The sequence below is a fragment of the Polistes fuscatus genome, unplaced genomic scaffold, assembly GCF_010416935.1.
Source record: "Polistes fuscatus isolate 324 unplaced genomic scaffold, CU_Pfus_HIC Scaffold25, whole genome shotgun sequence".
NCBI classification, from domain to species: Eukaryota; Metazoa; Arthropoda; class Insecta; order Hymenoptera; family Vespidae; genus Polistes; species Polistes fuscatus.
In genome coordinates this window covers 1,360,773-1,373,970 of record NW_025113102.1, presented here as the reverse complement: position 1 = coordinate 1,373,970, position 13,198 = coordinate 1,360,773, and the positions used below count along the sequence as shown (strand labels likewise).

Genomic DNA, 13,198 nt, shown 5'->3' with positions numbered 1-13,198 from the left:
AATCTTTTTAGTATGTTTCAGCTTTTCAGAGTTTTATTTGATTTTATTTTATTCATCGTCATCCTAAGGGTAGGATACCCATCCTGCAGTCATCAATGAAGACTAAAAGTAAGTATATTTTCCTGTTAAACGTTTCTATATAACTTTAATGGTTTTTTATTATAACGATGATATTAATTGTTCTTTTTCTTTTTCTGTTTCAGAACATCATTGCAATCGAGCGCGTAGGCAATGAGGTACTCGTGTGTTGCATCGTAAAAATAAAATACAAAAGAATCGGAAATAAAGTCAGTGTTGATCGTCGCATGTTAAAGTTTCGTTTGCTCGGTTAAGAAACTCCGTAAGTTTCTTTTATTCGGTTTAAACGTGTGCTCATCGTCATCCTAAGGGTAGGATACCCATCGTGCATTCATCAATGAAGAATAAACGTAAGTCAATTTTTATATTAAACACTTTCTCAATAATTATAATAATTTTTTCTTACAACAATGATATTCATAATTTTGTTTTTATTTCTGTTTCAGATCGTCATGGGAATATTGCAGTGTTGGAAGTGTTTGTGAATTGTGTTTGTAAGTGTTTCAAGTGTTCGTTCATTGCATCGTGCGCGAAGCAATATACGGGAGTGTTGTATCGTTAAATAAATTAAAATCACGGATTAGAAGCACGTTCGTTCGTTAATTTCAATTCCGTCGCGTTCGCGAACTATTTTGAAATATATATATTAAATTAACTGCGACCAAGGCAGTAATTGCATTAGAGTTTGTTCGAGTAAAGTTGTATTTTTATCTTTAAACAGTCGCACAGACTGTTCGCGTATTAGAATCAGTGCATCAATGAAGATTTTTCTATTTGCATTGACTGTGTGCAAAGCAGTCTTTGAATTAGTTGTGTAGAATCAGTGATCGGGCGTAAAACAAATTAAAATCAAACGCGAATTAGAATCAGTGTTGTTCGCCGTATAATAAAATTTCGGTTTCGCGATAAGAAACTCATCTATAGTTTCTTATTTTCGTTTATACCGCGTTTTTAGATTCACGCGAGGTGCATCGCCATGGTGCAATGGAATTTCATCCCATTGGAATGCATTGTAAGTATCTATTTTTATTTACATTTTATTCGATTTTATTTTATATGATTTTGGATTATATTGCAAATAACTTATCATTTTGTTCTATTTTATTTTACAGATATGACGACTGACTTTCTACCTTATCAAAGATGTGGGATGGATTCTTCGATGGATCTTTGATGGATCTTCGATGGATCTTCGATGGATCTTCGATGGATCTTCGATGGATCTTCGATGGATCTTCGATGGATCTTCGATACTCGCATTTTACAATACTTGCTGCGAAGTAGGAGTGTTTTGGAGCCATCGTAGAACTTCTTATGCCGTGAGTTAAAATTTAAAGTCCCTCCGGTGCTCAATCATGTCGAGGATGAAAGGTCCTAATCGGCACGAGTTACTGGTTGTAATTATTTAAATAAATTAGTGACGAGCACATGAGTAATTCCTTTCTAGGAGTTACTCATGAAAATTATATATTGTATTGTATATTGTATTGTATATTTTATATTAGTTCAGGATAGGTTTTCTTGTCTCACCGGTTAAATTCATTTAATTAATAATGCAATTAATAAATGCACTTTCTTTTCTATTACGTGTTTTGTTCGTGGTTAGTAGTGGTGAAATCGAGCATTTATTTACTCGTTTTCGTCCAGAAAAGCATGTAATAAATGTCTTACATGCATTGCTTCGTACTTAGTTTATCTAATCGCGATTAATTTTGATATATCGATACTTCGATATTATAAATAAATGAGCAAGAAGACAAACTCATTCGCGACGGATAGATTCTAGCAGTTAAGTGGTGGCTCGAAGCCCAGTTCTTTTATTAGAACAGCCAACTTAATGAAAGGAGTCGTCCGAGGTTTTTTTATATATTAATTAAAAGATATTAAAAGTTATATTAAAATTTAATAAAAGTTTTTATTTATCAAATAAATTGTAGAGTCCTTAGCCGCTTAGATGAATTTTTATAAAAATGTATTTATGTCTTATGTATATGTATATGTGTTTTTAATCATATTTTTTAGATCAGGATTTTCAGCTTCTAATATACTAATCTCCCGTTTCTCCCCCCCATACTTTCTGCGTTCTCATCTATGCGTGTGCCCAGGTGTTACACGTATGGGTGAGAAACAGTTAGTGTGGGTTTAGTTTTAAGTTTTTCCCCTATTGGCGGCTGTTATTGTGCTAGTGGTTGCACGATGTACTTTACACCTGTGTGTGCGTATTAGGTAGTGTGTACTGTACATCGTTTCGCGATATTTTTTAATTATTACATCATTTAATACTGAGAGCACTACTTCTACATATCACGTGTGATATGACAAATACGCGTGTATATCTGTATTTTTATATTTATATTAAATTTTTCTAATTTTTTTTTCATAATAAAATCGTTTTGAATAGTAGAGTTACCGCATTTATTTGTGGAAACTATGATATACTCGTATATAACTAGTATGCAATATATACTAGTGTATACTTGTATTTTTGCATTAGTCATATTTGCAATAATCATTAGCCTTGACAGTCGATTACAGCATTGGTACGTACTCCCATAAGTTTAGAAAAAACGCGTTTGAACTAGGGTGTCGGAGGTGCCCCGGGGCATGCTCTCTAGTTTAGGCTTTTGCACCCTGGTGGTATGTGAGAGAATCGTGGAGTGAGAGGGTGGGTATGTATGTGTATTTGCTATTTTTAAATATGGGTAATTGGCAGGCAGGTAGCATACTTCTTTGAGCGAATGTGAAAACTTTAATTTTAAGTAGGTAGGATCCAGGAAAGGCACTAGGCTTGCTTCCACTCCGGAGTGGAAATTCCGCCTCCTGGTTTATACAGAACTGTTACAAAATTATATCATTTCATTCCATTATGCTTGTTTTGTAAATTTATTTTGTGACTTTTCTGTAATCTTTATTATGTATCATGATTCAAAGGGATTTGCAACGATTTGAAAGATTCATTTCTATTTCGATTCTATCTCGAACGAGATTGAGTCGAACAAATTCGCAAATACTTTGATGAATTTGATACTTAGTTTTAAGCATTATAATATTAGCACTTCGCACAATTGCGATTTTTTCAATTAGAAATATAACGAATGAATGAAATTAAAATATTGCAAGAAAATGCATAACATTTATTGCATTATTTATTTCAATTCTATTTTATTTTTTGACGTTAAAAGTGCGATGTGTTATTAGGTCATCGATTATTGTCTGCTTGGACATTCGTTTAATTGTGCTTGTGTATATATCAATCAACTATAAGTTCATTGATAGTTCACGAGCTTTACTATAATGAACAGAGAATGAATATTAATTTTGTAATTATTAAGAATTAGAATTATACGAGTTAATTTGCAAAAGTAGTATGGAAGATCTTATCTCTCTCGCTCGTAGAAAATGTCCAATGCAGTTTTCAGGGAATGAAGAAAGAAGAGGCTAAATGCCGAAGAGGCTAATGCCGAAGAGGCCCCCACTTAATTGTGGCTGAAGAGGGCAACTACATAGACTATTGAGCTATTTTCATAGGTTCAACATCAAGTTCGAACCTATCGAGAATAGTTCTTTAGTCATATTTTATATTTTATTATATTACTTGCTTGCTCGTCAATAATTTTTAGTTGTAATTGGAGATGATGGACCATTCCATCTCCTTGGCACGCCAAATCTGTGTCTAAATCGTCCAAAAGGTGCACAAGTTTTTAGTTAGTTAGAGTGAAAAATATTACAATTCTCGTATTTTTAAATTTTAAAGTTTGATTAACATTCGGTAAATATTACAGTCATTTCTTTTTTCTTGTTTCGTCTTTAAAATTTTGTACTCTGATTGTATTATATTAAATTTGCAATTTTTCTTTTGTATATAACGTTGTTTAAAAGCATTTTATAATAATTAATAGTATATAATTTTTTTATTAGTAACTTATAATAATATTTGTACTTTTCCTGTTTCTTAATTATATTTTTTTTAATGTAAAAATCACGCGTTTAAATTTAATTTCATTTTACGAACGGTAAATAGAGATTGGATAAAAATAAATAGGGAATTTAAATAATTAATGCATCTGTGAATTGGACCACTTATATGTTAGGCTATTGTATGACTCGATTCTATGATTAATGTAGTTTTCTTTTTGTTACAGGTGATCATCGTTGGATTTAACAACAAATCTTGCAGATATTTTTCTTTTTGAACGCTATGATTACTTTTTAAAATATATGTATTTTGTATATTATATTAATATGCATTTCTGAAGGCACACACAAAAACTAAATATGACATATACATTGTTATTTGAAATTTTATAACAATTATAGCTTTAAATATTTGTGAAAATGTTTCCTTTTTTTTTAATTATATATTTAATACATTCTTCTTTTTTAATTTTTCTTATTATATTCAATACATTAATCTTTCAAAGTTCCACGTTGTAAGGGTAGAAGGAGGTAACATAGAAAAAGACACGAATTTAATTATTAATAATTAAAGATATATTCTGTTATTCTGTTACTATAAAGATCAGCGTGGTATTCGGTTTCTGTTAAGAATATTGAAATTTAAGTCTCAATAGTCTTTATCTCTTCTTGTTATAAACTCTTTTGATATTTTTGTTATATAGAACTCATGTTATATACATGTGTTCCTTTTTGATGTTTAATATAAAATGTATTAATAATAAGACGATAATAGGAGCGTATATTTTAGTTTAGTTCGACTATACCATTAATAAGTTAACTTTATTGTAAATAATGATATTTTTTAAAGGGTTTAATATGTACAAACATTTGTACTGTTTTATAGATATATGTAGATGGGTATGCGCGGGTACAATTATTGATATCGTCGCTGCGAAACGATTGCACATGTGTACATATAATATTAACGAGGTACTTTTTTTGCTACTTGGTTTTGCCTTACACGGCTGTGTTCATTTTGGATATGAATTTATTTGTTTGAAAGATGAATAAAAAAAAATATCGTGGAAAAAAAATAATCGGATCCTTTCTGCCAATAGGAAAAATACGTATGATATAGAATTATATATCTCAAGTAAAAGTAGGATAACAGTCGGCTATTTTAACCAACTATAGACCCGCATTCCTCCCAGACACATTCTCTTGAACAATACACAGTACATTCGTTCTTCGATTTACGCGAATTATTTATATCATGTTATTTCTTTACGCGAAAAAAATTTTGCATAAATAGAATCCACTAGTACGTAGAAAAAAAAAATACTTATAAGTTATCAAAATAATTAATTTCATATATATTCACACAAAAATAATACAAATGAAAATTCAAGAAAATAAGTTTTATTCGTTATTAATGTTGGTATTGTGATTAAAAACAATCAACGTTTTTGTTTTATATTAATTTTTAATCCATGTTATCTCAGAGTGCTAGTAATGTGTTTCGCTACAAACATTCAACATAAGTTTATTGTATAAAATTAATGTACTTCCTTGTAAATTGAAACTGTATATATAAAAATTTCGCATAAATGGAGAGATTATTTATCATGTATATAAACAGTGCCATGTAAACCGAGGAACGAATGTATTTAATACCCATATGCTCGTCTTTTTAGCAGATCTTAAAAAAAATTTCTTCGCATTGGTCAACATAGCTTTCGCATTTGACCAACTTTCCTCCGTACTTTAAATCATTTTCGCATTACTAGGAGGTAAGAAGATCGTTCAGCTAAGTGATATTTATTACATATGTGAAAATCTCTCATATGTATATTGAAATGCACACATAAGTCGAGTTTTTTAATATATTATAAATATACTTACTGTGTACACAAGGACGTTTTTTTTTTAAATTATTATGTAATGATAAACTATACTTAAAATTGAAGCACATCCTTAGCATATCTCTAAACAAGGAACTAATTGCTAATGAAAACATCGCATATTTAGTGATTGATAATACTACTATCCACAATGGCAAGCATAATGTGGAATGTGAAAGTATGACGAACACTTTAACAATAAATTTCTTCTTATATTTATTTTTATGTTTATTATTCTTTATTTGGTTTTCTTCGCCTTGGACCATCTTCACCACTAGATTTATCCTATAGGAGAGATAAAATATTATTAATTATGAATAGTCTATTTATAATTTCATCAAGTTGTTTTTACAAATAAATAAAATAGAAATATAGATTATTTAAATAAAATTCAAAGTATATACTTGCCATTTTGGATTCAATTATCTCCTCTGTTTCACTTGTATTTTCAATTTCTTTATTTTCTTCTGTTGTTGCCTCTTGCTGAGCTTCTTCTTCTTCTTCTTCTTCTTCATTATTTAGTAATTCTTTATTAATATCTAAAGTTTGCTTTTCCTCTTCTTTTCCATCATTTTTTTCCTACAAATAGTATAGCAAAGATTTTTTGTAATACATTTCGAATGTAACACTTGGTATTCTAATAATATTATAATATACAGGACTTTTTTATAATAATAGCACTACCGGTGCAATTTATAGCACGAAAATTACAAGCAATTAGTTTATCTAGCTTAAATAATTTTTTAAATATAGGTCAAATGTAGTTGAACATTAATTTAGAATCTGATCGTACCATGTGAATACTGCGAAATATTACAATATTAATTATTGAAAATTTATCAAGAAAAGTAATAAAAAAATTTAGAATTTGTCAACAACAACAAAATATGTTTTATACCTGACTACCAGAACAGCAACAATAAATTAATAGAAGTATAGGTAGGCCTGCACCTAGTATATATACAGCCCACATCCAAGGATGTTCTGTAGTAAATGTTGCTATTTGACGCCATATAGTCCACTATAAATAACCAGTAATAAAATACTGCAAATTAATTGTGCGAATACATTTACAAATTTAGCTGTATGAACATAAAAACAATATTACGTGATCGTGGGTGGTGTACTTAATAAATTTTAAGAATAATTATATAGCAAGAAATAGTTAAATTACTATACAAATTCTTAAAATGATCTATAATAATTTCTGCAAATATACATTTTCTTTTTTTTTCTTTTTTACACAATAACTACTTACAACTTATTGAAGCCATCGAAAAATAAAAAGCATTATAAAATGTACTTAACAATTATAATCCTATTGTTTTGCTCAAACTTTCAAAAATTAGTGGCCATATAAGTTACTACAAAAATTCAATACATTATATAAGCAGAGATTTTAAGTTTTGTGAATTAAGTACCTCACGTGAACGTTTTATCAAATACCAAACATATATTGTGATTGGTACCATACAGTAACAAAAATAAAGGGCCCACCAGCCAGGTTTGTAGTTCATGGAACGCATCATACGTCCCCAAAATGTTTCCTATATGTTATAATGTGTGTATTTCAAATAAAAGAGAGATTATAAGTTTCAGTTTTTACATAAGAAAAAATATTATTACCGAAAACTACTGTAATATAGAAAAACAAAAATTACGAGAATAACTAATTTTGATTTTACCTATTATTTAAAATAAAATGTGGAAATGGTTTATATGTTATAAAATATTAAAGAACGTTGATTGTAAAACTACTTACACTTTCTTCAGCAATTTTAACTCGTCTCACTTCAAATGTTTCATCAGACCATTTTCTTGCAACTTCTTCATCGTCAGTAATAAGAATATTATCAAAAATAATATCAGAAGACATGGACCAAAGTTCAAATCCGATAGCATACTGTAATTTTTAGTTTAATTATAGAACTTATTCTAATAGAACATAATTTAATTCTAATATTTTATCTCCAAAACTTACAATAGATGACATTAAGAATGGATGTTCATCATTAAAATAATCAGGATTATGAATTAGTTTAGGTTTCCATTTTCCACTGTAATTAGGATTATTAATTAACGGGGGTAACCATTTTCCTTTATAACGTGGATTCTTCTTCATTTTCTGCTTGTAAGGACCACAACCTGGAGCATTCGCGCATTTAGGATTTGGTATTTTAGGAGGTGCCCATTCTCCATCCATATCGTTGTCCCAATCTTCGGGCTTAACAGAATCAGTATTTGGTATCATAGGTGGCTCATCTTCCAACCACCCTTCTGGCATAACATCTTCTTCGTCTACTATTTGCGCTGGAGCATCTTCATCCCAATCATCAGGTTTTACCGCTGATGGATCTGAGATTTTTTCTCTGTCGTCCCAATCATCGGGTTGTTTATCATTTGGATCTTCTATTTCTAATGGTGGATTTACAGGAGGAGTGAAATCGTCTAATAACGATCCTGTATTCACAATTTTATTGTCAACTTTGATTTCAAAGGTGTTATTAGGACGAACTATTAAAGTATATAAATGTGGTTGTTTATCTTTAAAGAAATCCTCCAATCTCTCCTTTGGCTTCTTACTATGCTTTTCTTCTACTATATCATTTAAAGGATTTTTATGGCAGAAAATAAAATGTAGCTATATGGGAATAAGTAATTAAGAGAAAAATTATAAATTAATGCATGGATACAAAGAAATCTTATGTGTGTATATTTTATAGTATCTTTATATACCTTATGATCATTCCCGCACTTATCAGGTCCAAACATAATAGTATATGGAGTTTTATCATGAAAATTTTTTAAGTTTGATTCTTTATTTTTGGGATCAAGCGTTAATAACTTAAGGTATGCGCCACCACATTCCTGACCGTCTTGAAAATTAACCTCATATTGTACAATTAATGGTTTATCGATGAAATGAAAAGGAGTATTTAATAATGTAGAAATAGCTGCATGCCTAGCTTTGCTTTTCAATACTAAACCTAAGTCACCGTCTTGTATAGGTCTTTTAGGCTCTTCGATAGTCCAGATTCCTATAAAACAATTCTTATTTATTTCACTTAACTTTTAATGATAATTTGATTTTATTGATTTTAATGTTTGAATATATCATTAAAAATAATAGATACTATATATAGTAATGATAGTACTAACCATCATATTTGGCGATATCTTCATCGATATGATCTTTTTTAGCTTCTGATAATACCCACGCAGTATCAAATCTTTCTCTATTGTCAAAATGTTCTGCTAAATAAGCAAATCCAGATGGTTTTGGACTTTGGTACGTTGATCTTGTATTTGTATCTTTAATATCATTATCGTGTTGCTCATTAGCATTTAATATATTACAAATTAAACTTAAATAAATTAATAATGCACACGCTACGATTTTTGCCATCTCATATTCCTGAAATATAAAGAAAAAATTAAATTCAAATGAAATTTCTTATAATTCTAATATTTGTCTATAAATTTGTTACTTAAATTGATAGAGAAAACATGTTAAAAACTTGAATAATAAATTCATATAAGTCATATTATAAAAATAATTTTGATAAATTATATATTAAAGATTGAAGTCTGTTAAAAAAAAAAATGAATATAAAAACTATCAATTTTATTGATAAATTTATAAAAGGTTGTCTTAAACAAAACCTTGCTAATTTAGAATTGCATACTTTCTTTGATAATAATATATAATCCTTTATTTTTATAATGGCATTGATAAATGAAATATATTCTATAAAAAAAAAAATATATTTAAGAGAAAAATCATTAGAATAATGAATAATATTAATAAGTATTCATATCTAAATATTTTCATTTATATTACTTACACGTGAAACACAGTATACTAAATCTTATTAATATTATTGTTAAAATGTATTTTATTTAGTTCTTAATGAATAAGTTTAATATACTATCTGACAAAGATAGAAACTGTATTATTTAATTAAGCAGCAATGATAATCTATACGTGGGGCTTTTTACTTTGACGTGTACTAAAAACGAATTCCACTACCGGAAATGATTAATGGAAAATAAGGGAGTGCCATGTTTAATCAATACATTTCTTTGATAACTAAATAATTTTTATATAAATAAAATCATAATATTTGTAATGAAAAAGATAACAGACCCACCTGAATACGTATTTTAATTTTTAATAATTGTTTATTACACCGTAACGTCACTTACAAAATATCATGCTCAATATATATATATGTATATATAATTATCCATATATACCAGTGCTTCCAATCTCATACTTGAAAAATTCCTTGATAGTTGATTCAAAAAATCCCGCTTTTTGGGAAAATATCCAGCCATTGGTAATATAATGTTGGGTATCGGTACATGAAAATACGCCTTACGATATAAAAGGAAGAAGTAAGGTTATATTATGAATGCAGTGATACGTATCTATATAAACTCATATACCATGCTTGATATCGTTTCGCGCTATAACAAAAATTTGAAAGTTGTCCGTTAAACGTGTAGTAAATTCTTAAGAAAATAACACAGTTAATATCGTGAAAATGCAAAATAATTCGACTAGACGCAGATCATCCTCAAATCCTAGGAGAATTTCTACGGTCGACAAAGGGGATAAGAGTTTGATTAAAAATGATTCAAAAAAAACGTTTACACTAAAGTCAAAATCTTCTTTTTCTGCTTCTGATGTATCTCATATTCCCAGACCTCGTATGAGAAGTTCTTCCTGTGATCCAGGGAATAATAGACTTTCTAATTTAAAAAGTACTGGTAAATGTTATATATGATACTAATATATAAATTATATATACATATATAAATATGAATTCATATAAAACCTAATAAATAGAGTACTAGATATTTATAGTTTAATAAGTAGTAGTAGACATATTTATCAAAGATTGTTTATTGATTATACAGGCAAAAGCACGCTTCATTTACCAACGACTCCAGCCACGCCATCAAACAATAATAATCGTAGGCTTAATGCAATGGGTTTATCAACTGGTTTATCAACTGGTTTAGCAACTGGTTTAGCAACTGGTCGAAGAACACCATCAAAAGATCATGCAAGTAATATTGGTACTAAAGGAGCTCGTAAAGATACACGAGTTTTACTAGATAAAAATTATCAAGTTCAAATGCTCAATAAGATAGATACTTATATTCAACAAATTCAATGTTCTTCTATGTTAAACAGTAATGGCAGTTTGAAACCTATTACACTGAAAATGTTTGTCGAAGTATCTGATTTATTGGTAAAACTTATAGATCCTAAACAAACTTTAACTCTTGCCAATTATATAGAACAATTACCCAAAATTGCTAAAAAATTACATTATCCTGGAATGATTTCAAAATCATTGTTAAAAACAGCAAATACTCCTCATTCTTGGCCTTATGTTTTGGGCTGGTTATCTTGGTTGGTTGAAGTTTGTCAGGTTAAAGATTTGGCATATAATAGTTTTCAATTAGACAATTTGCCATTCATAGGTACAGAGCAACAAATGAAAGATAATAGAAATTCCTTCTTTTTTATGCTAAGCATCTATGGTGCTTGGAATGATGAAAAACTTGATGAAGAAGCAACTCTTATCAATGAATATTTGCAAGACATTGAAAAACAGTATGGAGTTACTGAAAATGATTTAGTAGAAGCATATGCTTCTTTAGATAAAGAACAACTTAGCTTACAAGAGACTGAACAAAAATTAAAAGATGTTGATGTAGAAGTTCAAAAACTAAAAGATATTTTGATGTCTCTTGAAGAAGATGCAGCTAAACAGACTAAAGATGTAAAAGCACAAGAAGAGTACATAAAGAATCTTAATACAGAAAAAGAGCAATTTCAAATTCAAAATAAATATTTGTATGAAAAAATTCAAATACAAAACAAGCAGTATAAAGAATTACTTTCGGTAGTAAAAGAACAACCCATGTCCAGAAGAGAAAAAGAGGACATAGTTAATAAATGTTCGGGAATTCAAAATTATATACAACAATTTGATGATCATTTGAAAGAAATGCAAAAGGATATATATAAATTGGATATTAAAATAGCTTCTGTAAATAGCAATTTATATAAAATAGTTTTAGGTTACAACCAAGAAATATTTAAGCATTTTGGTAGTGATAATAATATAGATGTCGAAGAACTTAAAATGCCAGAAAAAGATATGCTAGATCCGAATATTATGGATAATTTAAACAGTATAGATAATTTCAAAAATGAATTAAAAGATGGATGGATTAAAAATGTAACTAAATGGGAATCTTATATAGAAACTTATACAAATAAATTAGAACTTTTACAGAGACAAATGAAAGCCTTAGAGGAAAATAATGTAATTTTACATAATAAGTTAAAAGATAAAAAAGCTCATATTAATAATTGGAAAAATGAGGAAAACACGTTACGAGAACAAATACAGATATTTCAAAACGAAATGCAAAGTTATCAGGAGATGATTCCTAATTTAGAAGGTATTACGAGCAAATTAGAAGAGTTCAAAGAAAAATTAGATGCTGTAAAGAGAAGGAAATTGTACATTGAACAAAATGGGAAAAGATTTTTTGAAAAATTATATGAAATTTTGGGTGAACATAGAAATGAGTTGAATAGAACTTTAAAAATAGATTAATACTGGTCAATATGACATACTATTAAAATATTATCTTTTTGTATATATCCAATGACTCACAAAAGTATTTAAACACTTTTACCATGAAATACTTTATTAATAATAATATATATATATATATATATTATATATTATACTTACAGAAATATTATTTACACTGTATGAATTCTGATTTGTGACTGACAAATATACGATGACAACGACGATTTACAACAATCAATATTTACATTAAGTTCTCGGATAGCTTTATTTTTATTAATTCTTATATCGTATTTCTCTGTGTTTATTTACTTTTGTGACTTCAGCAATCTATAATTTTTTAAGAAATAATTCATAATTATTGTATATATATATATATATATATTTTCGATTTATTCGAAACATTACTTATATATATATATATATTTTCGATTTATTCGAAACATTACTTATATAATTTAGAGAGTCATACCTACATACAGTGTAAATAATATTTCTGTAAGTATTATGATGTTGCATAATATATTGCTTAAAATTTTAAAGCGTTTTTTCGATCTATGGTCCACTATATTAATAATACAAATTTTTAACATAATTGTTTTAATTTTTGTAATTTGTAAAAGAAAAAAGAAAATGGAAGTAAATTGTAAATTGAAAAACGCGCGCTTCTCCTTACTTCCTGTTACACATTTCCGTCGC

At 28.4% G+C, this 13,198-nt stretch overlaps 2 protein-coding genes across 5 annotated transcripts; one reads left to right on the top strand and one right to left on the bottom strand.

Moving 5' to 3' along the window:
- Positions 1–4,546: 4,546 nt before the first annotated feature.
- Positions 4,547–12,828, bottom strand: LOC122518506 (calnexin-like). 4 transcript variants are annotated; one of them, XM_043637480.1, is made up of 8 exons: positions 12,662–12,828; positions 9,036–9,291; positions 8,613–8,914; positions 7,858–8,517; positions 7,639–7,779; positions 7,298–7,423; positions 6,285–6,455; positions 4,547–6,161 (listed from the first exon to the last, which is right to left on the bottom strand). In XM_043637480.1, the coding sequence occupies exons 2-8, from the start codon at positions 9,280–9,282 to the stop codon at positions 6,108–6,110; spliced, it is 1,701 nt and encodes a 566-aa protein (XP_043493415.1). In that variant the 5' UTR covers positions 9,283–9,291; positions 12,662–12,828; the 3' UTR covers positions 4,547–6,107. The 4 variants fall into 4 exon arrangements, with proteins under 4 accessions (XP_043493415.1, XP_043493413.1, XP_043493414.1 ...); XM_043637478.1 differs by lacking the exon at positions 12,662–12,828 and adding an exon at positions 10,028–10,117; XM_043637479.1 differs by lacking the exon at positions 12,662–12,828 and adding an exon at positions 9,722–9,887.
- LOC122518505 (kinetochore protein ndc80-like) lies at positions 10,230–12,571 on the top strand. Its single transcript, XM_043637477.1, has 2 exons — positions 10,230–10,649; positions 10,800–12,571. The coding sequence occupies exons 1-2, from the start codon at positions 10,424–10,426 to the stop codon at positions 12,518–12,520; spliced, it is 1,947 nt and encodes a 648-aa protein (XP_043493412.1). The 5' UTR covers positions 10,230–10,423; the 3' UTR covers positions 12,521–12,571.
- Positions 12,829–13,198: the final 370 nt, after the last annotated feature.

Coding starts and splice junctions, on each gene's coding strand:
- LOC122518506 (XM_043637480.1), bottom strand. CDS start 9,282: ATGGCAAAAATCGTAGCGTGTGCATTATTAATTTATTTAAGTTTAATT. Junction 7,424..7,638: donor TTAAAATTGCTGAAGAAAGT/GTAAGTAGTTTT, acceptor TATAACATATAG/GAAACATTTTGGGGACGTAT. Junction 6,456..7,297: donor TGATAAAACGTTCACGTGAG/GTACTTAATTCA, acceptor TACTATTTGTAG/GAAAAAAATGATGGAAAAGA.
- LOC122518505 (XM_043637477.1), top strand. CDS start 10,424: ATGCAAAATAATTCGACTAGACGCAGATCATCCTCAAATCCTAGGAGA. Junction 10,650..10,799: donor TTCTAATTTAAAAAGTACTG/GTAAATGTTATA, acceptor TTGATTATACAG/GCAAAAGCACGCTTCATTTA.